The sequence below is a fragment of the Vanacampus margaritifer genome, chromosome 7 (assembly GCF_051991255.1).
Source record: "Vanacampus margaritifer isolate UIUO_Vmar chromosome 7, RoL_Vmar_1.0, whole genome shotgun sequence".
Taxonomy (NCBI): domain Eukaryota; kingdom Metazoa; phylum Chordata; class Actinopteri; order Syngnathiformes; family Syngnathidae; genus Vanacampus; species Vanacampus margaritifer.
Window position 1 is genome coordinate 21,276,535 of NC_135438.1, and position 16,509 is coordinate 21,293,043.

At 40.9% G+C, this 16,509-nt stretch overlaps 1 protein-coding gene across 3 annotated transcripts in view; it reads right to left on the minus strand.

Moving 5' to 3' along the window:
• Positions 1-3,011: 3,011 nt before the first annotated feature.
• The window catches only part of rptor (regulatory associated protein of MTOR, complex 1), a 188,282-nt gene continuing 174,784 nt past the window's right edge, over positions 3,012-16,509 (minus strand). For all 3 annotated transcript variants that reach the window (XM_077571008.1, XM_077571009.1, XM_077571006.1), the window contains 6 exons: positions 9,503-9,609; positions 8,281-8,408; positions 5,678-5,764; positions 5,472-5,588; positions 4,739-4,868; positions 3,012-4,443 (listed from right to left, as the gene is read on the minus strand). In XM_077571008.1, the coding sequence (XP_077427134.1) occupies positions 4,375-4,443; positions 4,739-4,868; positions 5,472-5,588; positions 5,678-5,764; positions 8,281-8,408; positions 9,503-9,609 (638 nt within the window). In that variant the 3' untranslated portion in view covers positions 3,012-4,374. The remainder of the gene's footprint in view (positions 4,444-4,738; positions 4,869-5,471; positions 5,589-5,677; positions 5,765-8,280; positions 8,409-9,502; positions 9,610-16,509) is intronic.

Below are 16,509 nucleotides of genomic sequence, written 5' to 3' on the forward strand. Positions count from 1 at the left end.
ATGTATTTCATCGGGTGGCCATTTTGTCGACTGGAGATGACATCACAGTGCCTTTGAGCTAGAGGTGTCAAACCCAGGTCCAGAAAATAAACATAAAAACCCTGCCAGAGTTTGTCTCTCGCCACAGGTGCTTCTACTTAACCGGCAGGTAAACGAGCTCCATGTGTGTGAGGCCCAGCTTGTTTACCTTTGAGTAGAAGTGCCTGTGGCAAAGCCAAACTGTGGCATGGTTTTTACTTTGTGGACTCGGACTTGCCAGCTCTGCTAAGGGCTCAGGTAACAACCAATCACAGCTCACCTGTTTTCTAGGTTTGGTCGTGCGACATTCACAAGCGGAGCTCTGAGCAAATGTCATGTCGTTTTCAGTCGGCAGCAAGGGGCAAAATGGCCGTCGCCTGAGGTGGTACGCTGGTGGACTTTGCTGCTTATTTCATATTAAAATATATTGTGTAAGTGCTTGGACTGGCCCTTGGTAGTAACCTGAATATTTGTGAGCTTGCAGTACAACTGATTTGATGCAGATTTCCATTTGTCCTCAAGTTTGTTTTTTAATGAAACAACAAAGTTGAGAGACTTGATGTAAGATGTGGACGCGGTTGTTATTGTAAAGCATGGAGTCTTAGGTGCCTCTGGTGGCGTCCACATCAGAATGACTCAGTCGTCATGACAATGTAGCAAAATAATGAAACTCTGGGGTCCTACAAGTGGCCAAACATTTGCACACAAACCAGTACAATGAAAAATGTGTTTCCTTCATTTTACGCAGTGTTTTCTCTATTGTTAGAACATGACCTTGTGACCCCAGTGAAGATTAAACGCTCCAGTAAATGGATGGCTGTACACGATTTGGGCACGTCTCTCTAACTGCTCTGCTAACTACTTTTACATGCTTTTATTGATATTGAATGAGAACAAGTGTTATTGCATATATCATGGAAATATGTTCTAAATGATAGTTAATTTTTGCAATCTTCTTAAAGTGATTGTCAACCCTCACAATAGTTCTTATTTCAAGCTTTATTGTGCAGTAGGTTCAAGAAAACATGTGAGCTCCAAGAATAACCATTTTAACCTCAATATTGCCCGATATAACAGCATAATTACATTCATTATACCTGATGTCTGAAACACGATGAACACTACAGCTGAGTGGAAATGAAGGCTTTGGAGAGGCCTCCAGAATATATTTTATCCGTTGCCAAAGGTCATTCGGGGTCACAGAGCAGACGCTCCTTCTGTTTTTCACCTTTCATCCTCAGCGTGCTGCTATTGTGTAATGCCGTATGATTTAGCTGCCTCGCATTCACTGCAAAATCTGGACTGAGATACTTCATTCAAATCTGCTCCAAGATTGCGGACAAACTGTTTGAAGACACCTATCACAACAACACCTTGCAATTGGCCAAGAATATCATCTCCGACCCCAATGGATATGTGCTCCTACCATCCGGGCACTGGTACTGCGTGTCATGCTATATAACAGGGTCAGGCTGAAATACTTTTTTTTGTCTCAATCCGAAAACTAAACGAGGAGCTTTCTAAAATCCGAACAAAATCAGTGAGGCCTTTTAACGGCAGAAGTTGGACTTGTCTATTGTGTATGACAGTGCTACAAAGCAAATTTTGGATCCTGTATCTGACAATAAAGTACGTAATGGGCCAGACTAGGTACCATCTGGGTGGGCAAGTCATTATTATTATTGTTATTTTTTTTTAATACCTTTACATCCCTAGTTTATGTTTTCATGTGATAGACCTCTCAGACTGGTTAGCTGTTTAGTGGTTATCACAGGAAGTAAATGAGAAACAACCCACTTGTTTAAAAACAAAACAAAACACCACACCACATTTTTGACATTGATCCTGGTTTAGGGTCAAGACACTTCTCTGTGATTGATCCTGTTGTGTGCTATCATTCTAAAGGGCATATTCTCGGATTTAATTTAAGCCCATTTGGTCAAATATATGTCATTGCTCTTCAAACCTTCAAAAACCCACCATAACAATTTTCAACTAAATTCTATTTTTTCTTCAAGCCCCGTGGCATCGAGGAACCTAAGGGACAAAAAATAGAAAAACTGGACAATTCGCCCCAGAGTCCACAGATTCAGGAAACGTCTACTTTATTCATACTATGTTATTTGTTACACATGATTTAAGACCTTAAAGCAACACTAAGGAACTTTCAGTTTACGTTGATTATGGCGCCCTCATATGGACAAAGTCGGTAATGTCATGTCTGAAGGAAGACCACGTTTCTCATGAGGACAAGCACATTGCATAATTTTTTAGCTCACAACATTCAAATTGACTTCTGGCTTTCTAACGAATGGGTAAAGGGGGAAGTGACGTATGCAATAAAGCAGTCAGCACATTTGTAGTTTTTTGTGTTGCAGTGTTACTACCATCATCATCAGAGTTGTTTAGTGCCAGTAAAAATGATGCAGACCCCCTCAGGCCATGGCAAAGGTACCATTCAGTTAATTTTAAGTTGATGCTTCATCAGAAGAGTTATAAAAATATTTTATTAAAGGTTGAAAAGTTTCTCAGTGCTACTTAAAAGGAGGGTTTTGACCAAAGTCTGAGGCCTTATTGCATGCAGGCTATTTGGGTGAATTTGGCCAGCGATCATCAACCTTCGTTCGACCACAGACCGGTTCATGTTCCGACTGATATTTTGCGGGCTGGATACTTCTGGACTATTTGTCATGACAAGTTTGCTCCATATTAGTTATTTGATTGTTACTAAAACTGTGAGATAAATTTTTTAAAAACCATTTCCAGTTTGATACATTTTGTAGAAACTTTATTTGTACGTATGCTGCCATTGTTGTTTACGTCGTGCAACACATTGAGTGCGTAGTGACATAGAATGGCCACTCGCGCTCTGCCGAGCAACATGAAACGGGTATAAAGAAAGGCTCGTAGCGTTCCTAAAGAAACAACATGTGATCGGGAGAGTCTCCCTCCTCCACGCTGTGCTCTCAACAAGTCAATAAGACAGCAACATCCAACGTTGTATTTGGTTTATTTCACCTCCTGCTTCATAAACCAGACAACAAGACAGGCAGAAGTCAGGGAGACAAACCTGATTGTTTTCACTGTTCCTTTTGCACTACGTTCAGTCTCTTGCGTTCTGGACTAAAATCTTAAAACTTGATGCAAGGACATTGCGAGCAAAGGTCCCGTGCCAAAACTAGAGTGGCTGAGTGTGTGTGTGTGTGATGCTAAAGCGCAGAGAAAAAGCTCACTGTAGAGTGTCTTCTTCCATGTTCACCTTCAGTCCACATGTCCGTCCATCCGTTCCTTGACAGGCTCAAGCAAAGCTTGCCATGTCTGCTGTGACGAGTTGAAAATGTAAGTGGAAGGAGAGAGAGCCATCTAAGTGTAAGCGTGTGTGTGTGTGTGTGTGTGTGTGAGAGAGACAGTGTATGAAACTAAGGCGTTCACATTTCTTTTCCACCCACCTCAGCCAGACCAAGGCACACAAAATACAAGTGGAATTAAAACAGCATTGCAAAACAAATGATCAAACAAAGTCAAACCGAAAGCAAAGCGGTCGCCCCCCTAAAGAGGCACATTGTTGCTCATCCTTTGGAGACCAAACATGTGGCTGCTCTTTTTTGAGGTACCTGAGTGAGGTTTGGGAATTCAACCTGAACATGAAACTTAACTTCAATCTTAAATTTAAAAGAAAAGGAAAATACTTTGAACCTCTTGCAACTCCTTGGTGGTTATTCATGATGTCAACTAACACATTATGGGAGATTTATCCTTCAATAAGCAAACAGAAACATCCCACTTCATCAAAAATATGATTGGCACACTGAGGGCGACAATGAGGGCGGGGCTTCTTTAACGTTTGATAGCATTATGCTCATCACTTATGCTAACACAACCTCACTCGATGACTAGGACAAAAATGACTTTGTCATCTCCATCCTTCCAAGTTGTGCAACTGTTGAAGATGGGATTGAGGAGGTCGCCAGTCCTCTGCGTGTTCAAAGGTCATTCAGGTAGTGACGCTCGCTCGCTCACTGCAAGGCCAAGAAGAGCCTCAGTGACTAGCGGGTACCGCTTCTTTAAAATACAAACTCTCTTCATCTCTATTTAAATATACACACGCCTCAGCACCGCCAAGTCTACAATCATTAGCTTGAGGAGAAGAATAAACAAGAACCAGGATCATTATAATAACAATAATAATATATGTTGTTTGTCAGCAGCCAACTGTGGAACATTCGGAGGGGGCGGGTTGCATATGTACAAGGTGATGTACAGCCTGGGTCAAAGTCTCTCAAGTCATAGAGTGGGCAGGATTTTTGGTAGTGAAAGTGGGTGTCAGGGGGGTGTCAGAGATGAACGCTGGGCGTGTTATCTGAGCCGCTTCTCAGCTGAGTAGATGGACATGTAGTAATCGTTGCTGCCCACTGCCAGGTGGGGCTGAAGGGAAACAGAGGAAAGGAGACAATCACTAAACTGGAATTCAGCATCACTCAGAAGTGGCTCGTAAAAAGATACATTTACTCCATTACAGTTACTCGGGTAACTTGGGACAAAAACAGCAAAAACAGTCAGGAAAAGCCTCCTAAAACATCAGAAATGTAATTGGGGTTTATGTAGGGCACTTAAAATAGTGGCAAGCGGAATTCTGAACTTGAGGCACATTCTAGTTTTGGGAGGGCGTGCACGGCTCCATCATGTGATCAAGTAGTGGAGATGAACTTGAGTTTATTACCCAGTGTGGATGGAAGGCTAAACAGCTGATGGCCCCAATTCGTTGTCCCATGAAGCCGTCGTAGTATTTGATGTTGCTGATCACGTCACCGTTGGCGTTATAAAGCGCGATGAACTGGTTCATCGAGCCACTGCGGGGCAGACGCACACAAGTTTGTTTTACTATCTTTGTTGGGCTATCTCATTGACCTAATGCATTTCCTAGCCCTTTCCCATAACCACCAAAAATGATTGCTTACCCCTATTCCTTACCCTAACCTCAACAATAACCCAATTCAAACCTAAACTCTAAAACCAAGTCCTGACCCTCAAAAAGAAGTCTAAACTGAAATCCTGAAATGTTGGCCCCACTATGTGACAAAAACAAGACCCCACCCACACACACACGCACGCACGCACGGTCACTTGCGGCAACATTTCCAACTGGCCCTCAGGGATTCTCTTAAAAAGAAACAGGTCCTTTTAAATACATAATGGCTACATCTCAAGGAAAGTTAAGAATTTTCATTGTGGTTTACTGGAACAAAAATATGGGACGTCAATTAGCAGAAGCAAGAAACCAGACAAGAGAATCGATGAAGTGATTGGCAATAATAATAATAATAACAAATAATATTCATCCATTCATTTTCCATAGTGTTTGTGTTGAGTCGCAGGTGAGTTGAAGCCGACCTCACCCGTGACTGATTGCCAGCTGATGGCGGGCACATTGAGACAAACAGCTACCAACTCACCAGGCGAACAGGTTAGCCTGCGGGTGGATGTCGAGCGCTGTTAAGCCCTTGACCGTCTGCAGCACGTTAACCGAATCTGGCGTGCGGGGCTCGAAGAATCGAACGTCTCCATTGACACTAGCGAACCAAGACAAGAAGGGTCAACACGGGACACAAAGCGGAAGCGTTTTATCTTCTGCAAGCTGCAAAGAAGAGCGGAAATGCACCTCACGCTGATGATATGTCCATCTGGCTCCTTCTGCAGGTGAGCTTTGACCACCCAGGCGCCGTGCTCTCTGTAGGTCATGATGCGACTGCCCACACATACAAATATGTCTCGGCTGAACATATTCCACAAGTCCTCTCAACATGTCAAAGCAGAAATTGTAATGGTTTGGAAATCGAAGCGGCAGATACCATTTACAGATCATATTCACTATAAATCGTACAGCATTGACAAGAAGATTGTTCACAAGATAACCACGAAAAGGTCGAAAATTAAGCAGTGAAAAATGTGCTGAGGCAACAAATGTTTGACTTTGACATTATTTTGTGGCAACTTTGTGCCAAACAACTATGCTAAGTAATTTCTTTTCGACAAAGTTTGCTGCTACCGTGTGGTGTCTTGTTGCCAATAAACTATATTAAAGGGATACTTGACTCTAGAGCTGTCAAAATTAATCGATTAATTGACAAGTAAACGATTATCAAATTAATCGACAACTATTTTAACTCATTTGCTCCCAAAAATGTATGAATATGTTCTATTTTAAATGTTTTAAGTGTCCCAACGACTTATTTATACGTTTTTTTTTTTTTAAATGTTTTTTTTTTAATGCTAGAGGATACAGAAGGCTTTGATGCAGCCTCCCAACTGCAAAGAACGGTTGAAGAAATGGTACTTATTACACAAACGGCCAGCAGGTGGTAGCAAAGCATGGGAAATAAACCAGTGCCATGTTAAAAAAAAAAACAGTTACTCAGAATTTAAAATAGATTTGTGAATAATGATGAAACTTAGCTATATTCTAATGCTAATTGCTGCAAAACGGAAACAGATAGAAATATATATGTAATATAAAATATATATATATTTTTCCCTGATGAAAGAAGAGACTTTAATCTTTCTTTTGGTAGGTTTCATGTTTTTATGGCAAAACAACACAATATTTTGTGGGCCTTGCAAAATCAGTCAAAATCCAGTAAAACAGTTGGGAGTGAAGGGGATTGCTTCAGTGAAAATGGCTGGGAGTTAATAATCGAGTAATCACTTTGAGCCTTTTTTCTAACTTAATATTGTCCAAATCCACTGATTTCAGCAGATCAACAATAATTGTTCTGTAGTCCTTCACGAAAGAAGGCTGATTATATTCGAGCGAACCGGTAACATAGTACATCAATCCCAAAATGCTTTTGTAATACACTTTAATGCAAAATTAAAATGTATCCGATTAGTCGATTAGGTGATTGAATAATCAATACTAAAAATATTCGATAGTGACTACTCATTGAGCCATTTCCAAGAGTAAGAAGATAATATTTTGTGTATAATAAAGTGATAACTTCATTATTTTTCATGAACAATTAATACCTTTCAAAACTAATTTTGCCACTTGCAGTCGACTGGAGATGACATCACCTGTAACGACCAATCATGGCTCAGTTTGCTGACAAAATCCAGAAAACAGGTGAGCTGAGATTGGTCGTCTTCAGTCGACAGCAAATGGAAAAATTTGTTTTTAAAAGTATTAATAGTTCATGAAAAATAATGAAATTATGAAATTAATTTTGGTTTTGGTAAGTTTTTATTGCTGAAAATGAGTCAAGTATGCCTTTAAAGGAAGTCATGGAGTTACACGATGTGCTTCTAAACAATTTTGGGGAAAAACAAGATACTTGTTTTGCTATTCAGAGCAGTGCTCAGTCCCGACACTGACTATATACTGTACAACAACACCTTCAAATTACATTAATGCATTGTATTCTATGTGATAAATAACAAATAGCAAGAGTGTGAACAATGTTTATGATGCATAAATGATTGGTGTGAGGTTTGAAGGCCTTAAGCATGCATGGGTCATTTGGAGGATAGCAAGTGTAACGGCGGTGTACCAACACCAGGTGGCACTGTGGCACCATGAGAAGAAAACCAAAGCTCTGAGAGGTCTCGTTTCCATTTTTAACCATAAAAGCTTGTTTGGGAAGCAGATGAGAGAAAAACAACATTTGACTTAATAAACAACAAACCACAGTCAAAATAATTTTGGACATGGCCTGCGTGTGCTCGTCTGTCAGTGGAGAAGTGAAGAATTTACTGTCCTTGCTTGCGGGGATCTATTAAATCATCTTGACTGAAAGCTTTATTGAGCACTTCATGTTTCAACTGCTTTCTTCCCTCCCGTTGGGACAGAAATGAAAATGATGTTTAACCAACTAGGAGGGCTTAGTGTCACCACAAGGGTCCATTAAAAGAGGGGGAGATTTAGAGCACGCTCTATATAATAAATATAGATTAGAAAAGTGAATAATGTAGTGCTCTGTGGGAGTAAATGCACAATTAAACTGCTGTGAGTGTTCCTAAATGTGTTTAAATAATGATACGCAATTAAAAAAAAGAAGAATGGAAGGAATTGAAACCATAAATTAACAGAGAGAACGCCGAGTGAGGCTAACGTTAAATAAATGCTTCTCCCTTTAAGCAGCACAAAAAAAAAAAAGATTCCAAAAGCACAATCATGCCAGGAGATGTAATCATCTATTTGACCTCAACTTCAACAAGAAGCTGGCAAGTTTCATGCAAAGACAGAAAAAGTGACTGGACGCGCCTTACCATTCGTTTGGACCCATTCTCCGATCGAAGACTCGAACCGAGCCGTCCCCCAGACCGGCCACGATGAGCGAACGCTGAGAATCGCAAGACAGGCTGGTCACGCAGCTGTCCGCTCCTGTCGGGATGTCCTGCCGCACAGACACAACAAATGACAACGTCACAACAAAGACGCCATGTTGGCTAGCCAAACCTCAATCATAATGACGGCACTTGGGCTAATGATGCTTTTTTAAATTGTATTTGATTAATATAAAAATTTAAAAAAAATCAAAGTTCATTCATTTTAAAACCCCACTATCATTTCAGTAATATGCAAAAAAGATGTTCTATCACATCAACAACAGGTTGTGCCACACCTTAAAGGAAGGAGGCTGACATGTTTGGTCGCCATCTTTGTGCAATGGATACCCGAAGGAGAAGAACTTCACAAACGTAGTCATTGGTGCTAGGCTTGGGAATTGTGGTCTCACTGAGGCACCGTAGTGCGCGTGCTACAAAATGCACGTGCTTCAAACGTAGGCCATTGCATTCTGTTAGTTCACTACTAGATGGCATTATATTCTACACATTGTCCCTTTAAAAAATAGCATCAGTTTACAGCGATCCCCGCACATGTGCAATTTGTTTTAGAACATATCTTTCGTTATATATACAATTATTAACTCACATCCCCTTCTTTATGCTTAAGCAAAAGCAACAAAAGTATTATTTTGGTGTCGAGGAAGGTCGTGAGTTGAGGAGTTTCATTTTGATGAAAGTCACTATTTGCCGCCATCTACAGGCAACTATAAAGCTTGGTCCATCAATGTCAGAATATTAACACTGACCAGACCAAAAGAAAGAAGTGTCACAGTCCAAAAGTACTTTCAAGTCTTTTTTTTAAGGTTTTGTTTATAGCACGTTGCGTTTTCATTCGGTTGGTTGGTCTGTGCTAAAATTTCTCCTCACTGCTTGAAAGGAGTGAAACATTTGCATTACTATTAATATTATTATTAAATGATAGCTATACCTCTAATGCACCATATTTTACACTATGGCCATCTTTTCTCTGTAGTTAAAATTGTCAGCAGGTACTCTTTAATGTGTTTAAGATGTACTCGCAAAATATCAGATTTGTATCCACGTCCGAAAACACCGGATTCCCCTATAATTGGAACGGCGTCACTTCAATCTCGCAGTGGGAATCCATTCCAGTTTAATAGAAAAATGGAGTGCCACACACCTGAACCTTCATCTCCCTGTCAGTGTCCCAGATTCGAATAACTCGAACATCTCCAGACGTCATAAGGAGGCCAGTTTCTTGCTCCCAGTCTACGACCATGCCGGCACCTGTAGACACAATCACAGAGTCGCCTTCAGGCACAAACTTAACAATCAACTCAAATATAGTAGAAGGCAGCTTTGACCACACTTGGAATGTTGACTTGAAGAGTGTACATAATATGTGAGTACAAATTGAAAGTACTGTTTTGAAATCATTGACTTAATTCGGAAGAGAAGGCGCGTAAACACATCTGGAGGCAAGCTGCTCTTGCTGTCATGTAAATGAAAGATTAGTGCAGCTGTGATTGCGCTGCTGTCTGATGAATAATTATGACAAAACTGAACAAAAACACGCATTGTTAATAATGTGTCACTTAAGTAAAAAGCATTTTTAGGGATTGAGTGACTTCAAATGTATACGGAAGAGGATTAGGGCCAGTGAAGAGGGAATTATGAAGGTTGGCAGGATTCTGACTTTATTCTCAGAATACTGACTTTATTCTCAGAATACTCACTTTAGTCTCACTTTAAAGTCAGAATTCTGACTTGAATCTCAGAATTCTGAGATTCAAGTCAAAATTCTCACTTTAATCTCAGAATTTTAGCTTTATTCTCACTTTAAAGTGAGAATTCTGCCTTTAAAGTCTGAATTGTGAGAATAAAGTCAGAATTCAATTCTGATTAAAGTCATAAGTCTCATTTTAAAGTCAGAATTCTGACTCAGAACTCTGAGATTAACTCTTTGACTGCCAAAAACGTTAAATGACGTTTAGTAAAAACCTACGGAGGGCCGCCAATGACGTTAAAAGACGTCATCCAATTTATTATTATTATTTTTTGGAAACGGGTGGAGGAAAGCCTTGGCCAGCTGTGGTGAAAGTTTCAAGCAGATCTAGTTAGCCTAATGACTATTTTTGGCCCCTAGATGGCAGCAATGACTCTCTTTTGACAAGATTGGGTAGGCGTCAGTAGAAGACGTGAGGCGGCGCTAGAGGGGACAATGGCTGGGGAAGGGAAGAGAACATGGCGACCGGTTGCAAGCAGCTCACGCTCGAGCAGTTTTTTTCAAAGACGAAAAGCATCGACCAACGCTAAAGAGCACATTGATGACGACGATGATCATCATCGATGATAATGATGGTGACTCCGAGGTTGACGCCGAAGTTGGAAGCGCTGACGCGGCGGCTATGACGACGTCATAAAGGTTCACGGGCTAGCGATGCTAACACCGGAAAACGCGTAGCACAACCGAGCACGCTCAGGCGGACGATCAATCGGACGACGAAGAGTGCCCCGAGTCCAATGCATATTCATCGGGGGAGTGGGTACAGTCTGCTACTTGCTATTCCCCGGAAAAAAAGGCCGTCAAGAAAGTGTAACGTCTGCATGCGAAACGGACAATCGAAGTGAAACGTATCTGTTGTGCAAATCCTGCTCCGTCTCCTTGCACGCAGGGCAGTGTTACAAAAAGAAAAACTGTATTTGAAACATCCACATAATTGTAAATAGTACCACAGTTGCACACATTTGTAAATAGTTTGCGAAATTGTTTTGTCAAATTGTTACACTGTTGAATGGAAATAAACGTATTTTGCAATCTAAAAACACTTTTCCATTGTTGGTGGTGGTGTATTACAGAAGTAAAGCACTATTTAGGTGTTTGTGGCATCATTCATGGACAAAAAGAAGTGTAGAATTCACTAGAGTGCATGAAATAACATCGTTTCACAAAAAGCTCTTTTTCTCCGCTTTTTGTTTCAAAACAGAGCATTTCGGTGAAACTAACCATTTTCTATTGTTGATTACTGAAGAACGGAATAAGGTAGAAACAAACTTTTTTTTCTGATGAAAGATGAGAGTTCAATCTTTCATTTGGTAGTATGTGTGTTTCCATAGTCCAAACACAACATTTTCTGTGGACCTTGAAAGATCAGTCAAAGTGCTTAAATCGGCTGGCACTGGCGACAACCCGTTTCTGAAAACGTCTGGCAGTCAAAGAGTTAAAGTCAGAATTATCAATTTATTCTCAGAATTCTCACTTAATTGTAACTTCAAAGTGAGAATTCAGACTTCAATCTAAGAGTTCAATTAAATCAGAATTCTGAGAATCCTGCCAAACTTGTCTCTCTTCGCTGACCCTAATCCTCTTCCGTAAATGTATAACCAAATAATGTGTGGCACCCTCACCAGTCCAGCAAGTGCTACAACAAGCTTGTCACAAGTTTCACCTATAAAAGTTTCCTAACAGCTTAATGTTTGCCATTTAGTGTGACTGCTGTAAGTTGGGTAAGCATCTGTTGAACAAATCGAAAGGCATGCTCCCCAACGGCCCGGCAATCTGTTGGAGCAGGTTGTGGAGAGTTTTCACCTACTCTGCAGCATGCCCATTAGCAACAGATGTAAAACATTGGCCTTATGACACACAGAATAAGTCTGTCTAAAATCATACTCAGGTACGCTGCTCTGTGTTTTGCGGAAGGCTCAGAGTTCAACTTAAAGCAAGTATTCAAGATTGAGCTACTGTTTTGAGATATTTTTTTACAGTAGTGAGTTTTTTGGGGCTAATACAAATGTTCAGCAAGTTCAGCAAATCAAATAACACCCTTGTTGGTTTCAGTCACGCTTCTCTCCCTCCACCTTAGCACGGATGCTATGGCAACCATCTCCTCGTCAAACTCATGAAATGAAGCACGCCTCATTTCTTTCTGCTCTGAATCACTTCCTCTCCGTTTCTTCTGCAATCAGTAACCACGTCAAGCCCTCACGCTGATGTCGGCATTTTGTAATTTGCTACAAATACGAGGACACGGCACGACAGAATGAGGCTTCCATCACTCTTGTAAAAGCGTCAGCCCCCTTTATGAGTCGTGACGTAACGAAAGTGGCGCATCTGCGTAGCGGGCCTGTCTTTCCACTGCTCTACTTTGTCAGGAAATCCCAGGTCCCATGCGGCAGATTCAATTCCTCCGCTATGACATCATCCGGCCCGCTAAGGCATCACATCGTCGGTAATGAGGCCATGGGCGGGTGGGGGTATTGCATGTTGGGAAAATGACAAAAAAAAAAAAAAAAGCTCATAGAAAAGAAGCGTGCTCGCTCAGTCAGCGACACATTGGCAGTCGCACGGGGGGCACTTTTGATGCTGGTTCAACTCAGAGGCAACGGGAAGAGAGCGAGCGGGCGGGCGGGCGTTGGTTCCCTTTGAAGCTGGCAGCTCTGTGATGAGGGAATGCGGGTTAGAGCCAGACAGATGGAGAGCAGGAGATTCCTTTACACAAAAAAACCCATCATGCAGTTTCTCTTTAACGAGGGGAAAAACCTTCATTACATTCCGCAGGCAAGCGCTAATCTTTCATTTACATTTTGCTTATCAATCCTGAGTTTCTTTTGTTCCTGCATCTTGATCAAAACAATCCAAGCAAGCAACTCATTTTCTTCGAACCAACGCAGCTTGTGATGCGTACGTGGACAATGCCTTCCTTGCATTGCAGCTCCACAGCTGATTAAGTTGGATTTTCCTTTCCCAAGTGCCAGTCATGTATACAATGAATTAAACTGACCCCTGACCTCCAAATGGGAACACAAATATTTTATTCTATATATTTTTTTAAATATAGAAATCAATACGAACAAATACACATTTTCAGAGCAGTAAGGGGGGAGGGGGAGCGCTACTCTTTTCTCTGATCTGTTTGTGCCTATCCATGAGGCTTTTGGCTACATGTCTTTTTTTTATGTCAGCATTTGTTTTGTAGCATAACAAACTGCTGTTTGTATTTCATGAATTGTAGTAGGTATAAGTTATTTTTGTATAGGTTCTTTTGATTTTCATCATGACATTTTTCTTTTTGGTCATCTTTTACAACACACAGAGTGGCATAAAACAAATCAAATACAAATCAAAACGCTAACAGTTGTGCTCATAAGTTTACATACACCTACAGTACTAAAATACAATACCAAATATAGGCCACCCTTTTGCGGCCATTTTACTATCAGGAACTACAAATTGGAAATTAGAAGACTAGAAAATTGTCATTAATTTCATGCAATGTTACATTGGGATGTATAGGCCTTTCTTTAAATGTATCTGTATTTTTTTTGTGGGGTGGGGGGGGGGGGGCTATAGAATGTATGTCATAAATATAGTGGAACCAAAACAAGTAAAGGTCTTGAATTGATTTCGTTTACTATTTATTTATCCTCCCCTCCAACCAAATAGTTTAATGTCAGCACACAGAGGGGATATTCTTACAGTCATCAACAAATAAAATCATCATCTTTGTTTTTAATGTGGCTTCAGATTTTTTTCAAAGTAAAGTCAACACCTAGCCACTGAGCAGTAAAGAATATAATACATGGAGAGGAAGTAAACATCTGCAAGGTACCAGCATCTTGGGATGTTGGAGAACTGGGAACCAAATATGCTTGTCTGTGTCTGTCGTTTTAGAAATAATAACTTTTTGCACCACTGCACCACTCGTGCCAAGATTTGTTTGCAGGTGGCAAGAGTTGTGGACTTTTTTTGACTGTTGCACCGCATGTACTGAATACTGAGTTGTCCTCTCCAGATACATTTACAAAACTAACAGTAATTATCATGCACAATTTTGAAATTGAATAATTTTCCCTCTGGTCTGCAAACCAATTTATTGTTGCCATCGCTCACTCTCTTGCACGCGTGCGCACTCACACGACCCTGTTTGGCTTTTCAGTCCAATCTCCTAATTCCATCAAAACATTTACCAGGAAAGTTCTGAGGGTCAGTGTTAAAAAAATAGATTGTGTCAAAGCAGACCCATGAGTTTTGCCTATTAAGGTCATCAGTCAGCCTCCTAAAATGAGAATTGTGACTTGTAGGGGAACACCTTGGTGGGTCTGACAGCGATTTAGTTCCTCACACAGAAAATCAATCAAAATGTGCAGAATGGAGTTGTTAAGAAAGCGCTGGGAACAAGCAACGCTCCCTCCTTTCACATTTCTAGCGAGAGATGCTTTCATTCTGCTCTCTCAGGGACTTTTCAGCATTACCGCTGCTCAAGATCAAACATTTTGCCCTCACTAATGCTATCACAAACATAAACGACAACATACGCAGACGAGTGTGTTTTCTCTTGTTGAATCCCGGAGATGAGGGGAAAAATGATAAGAGCAGTCGTGCCGCATGATCTTGTTCCTGCGCCAGTGTGCTGAGATGATGCCTCATTTAAAATCTATTTATCTATTCCTTTTGCATGAAAATCTTTGTTCAATTTTTTTCCCTCTGTGGACAAGGCAGTATTGCTCTATTCTTATTCTGCACCATTATCTCTAGTGATGGACTTGCTCTTCCAAACAGCGGAGCTCATTAAACCATCCGGCTCCTTCGCTCCGTTTCATCCTGTTTGCTTTGAAAACGTCCTCAAGAGCTTTTGCAGGAAGCCTTCTCCAGGATTACGAGGGACTTTCCCAGCATGCATGCGCCTCTGATAACAGATGACGTTATTTATGCGTACGCTATGACACGCCGCTGCCATGGCATTTATCTAAACTTTAGATGACTGCCTTGGCATTCTGAGGGGCAAAGAGGTGTGAGTGACGTGTGCAGTTGACAGTGGCCTTGCGAAAGGAAGAATAACCTGCATTAAGACTCCATGACTTGATGAAGGTGGACAAAGGGCAAACCATTTGGATAATTCCCAACAAGGAACACCTTCCTGTATCTTTAATATTTAGCAGCACTTCAAGACTGAACTTTCAAAACTAAATGAAGCAAAATCACATCACTTATTTTCTACAGGTTGCTTGAGTGAGCTTGAGAGAACTGGGAGAATATAAAATGATGAAAATCAAGACAATGCAATCCCAGCTCTTGTTGGACAAGAAATAGTCAATATCAAAACACTTGTGAAAGGTACTAGGAAGGGCAATCATCTTAATGAAAAAAATAAATACTATTTATGTTACTAGACCTAAACTATGCCACACATAGTTACATACCACTGGGCATCATATTCAAGTCTCTTGTTGTATACATCATGGGCCACTTGTGGGTTGTAAATTACGACGGCTTATTAGGACCATGAATAAATATATATTTTTTTAGAGGGCGGGGGCAATATTCTGAGAAAAAAGCTCAATAGTGGCAAATTTGCGAGAAAAAATACTAATAGAAGAAATACATGTAGCGTGGCTATAGTCTAATAGCTATCAGCTGATTCCAATCAACAGGATTGTTATCAGGTTGATGCAGAGCTTGCTAATGAGCCCATCATATATCAGCTGTGTTGGAGAAGGGAAACATCCAAAACCTGCAGGACAGTGTCACTCTAATGGGATACTGTTTATAACAGGGGTGCTCGATGCGTCGATCACGTAGTATTGGTAGATTGCATGGCAACATGCGACCTTAAAACAAACAAAAAAGTGCCACCTTAAAACAAACCAAAAAAAGCCGACATCCCATCATCGATCCCGTCACTTGATTGTGCATCTGAATTATTCTGACACGCGCACAGGCAGCAACGCAGCAAGCATCGCCGTGGCACACGCCTATTTCCTTTTTTTACGCAAGCGAGGCCAGAGGCGCCTGTTGGACTTCACCAAAGTCATAAAAATACAGTATATACAATAAATATAATAATGTAATAATAATAATAACAACAAAGCTGAACTATATTTTCAATTTACAAGGTACCTGTGGATGGATTTGTAATGATTGTGGTTTAAAAAAAATTGCGATTGCACACCGCTCGCCTGGTCGTGCGTTCCCATTCACTTGAATGAGAGCTCCAGCCGCAGTTAAATGAATGAGGCTGAGCTCTCCATTCAGAAACCGCTTCGCGAGCCGGTCGTGAAATCACGATCGCAATATTTCATTCATGGTGGTCCATAAGAAATTTGTAAATATAGTTCAATGTTCGCAATTATCGCAGGAGGTTGGCTGCTTGAAAAGTAGATCTTGGGGCCAAAAGTGTAGGCACCCCT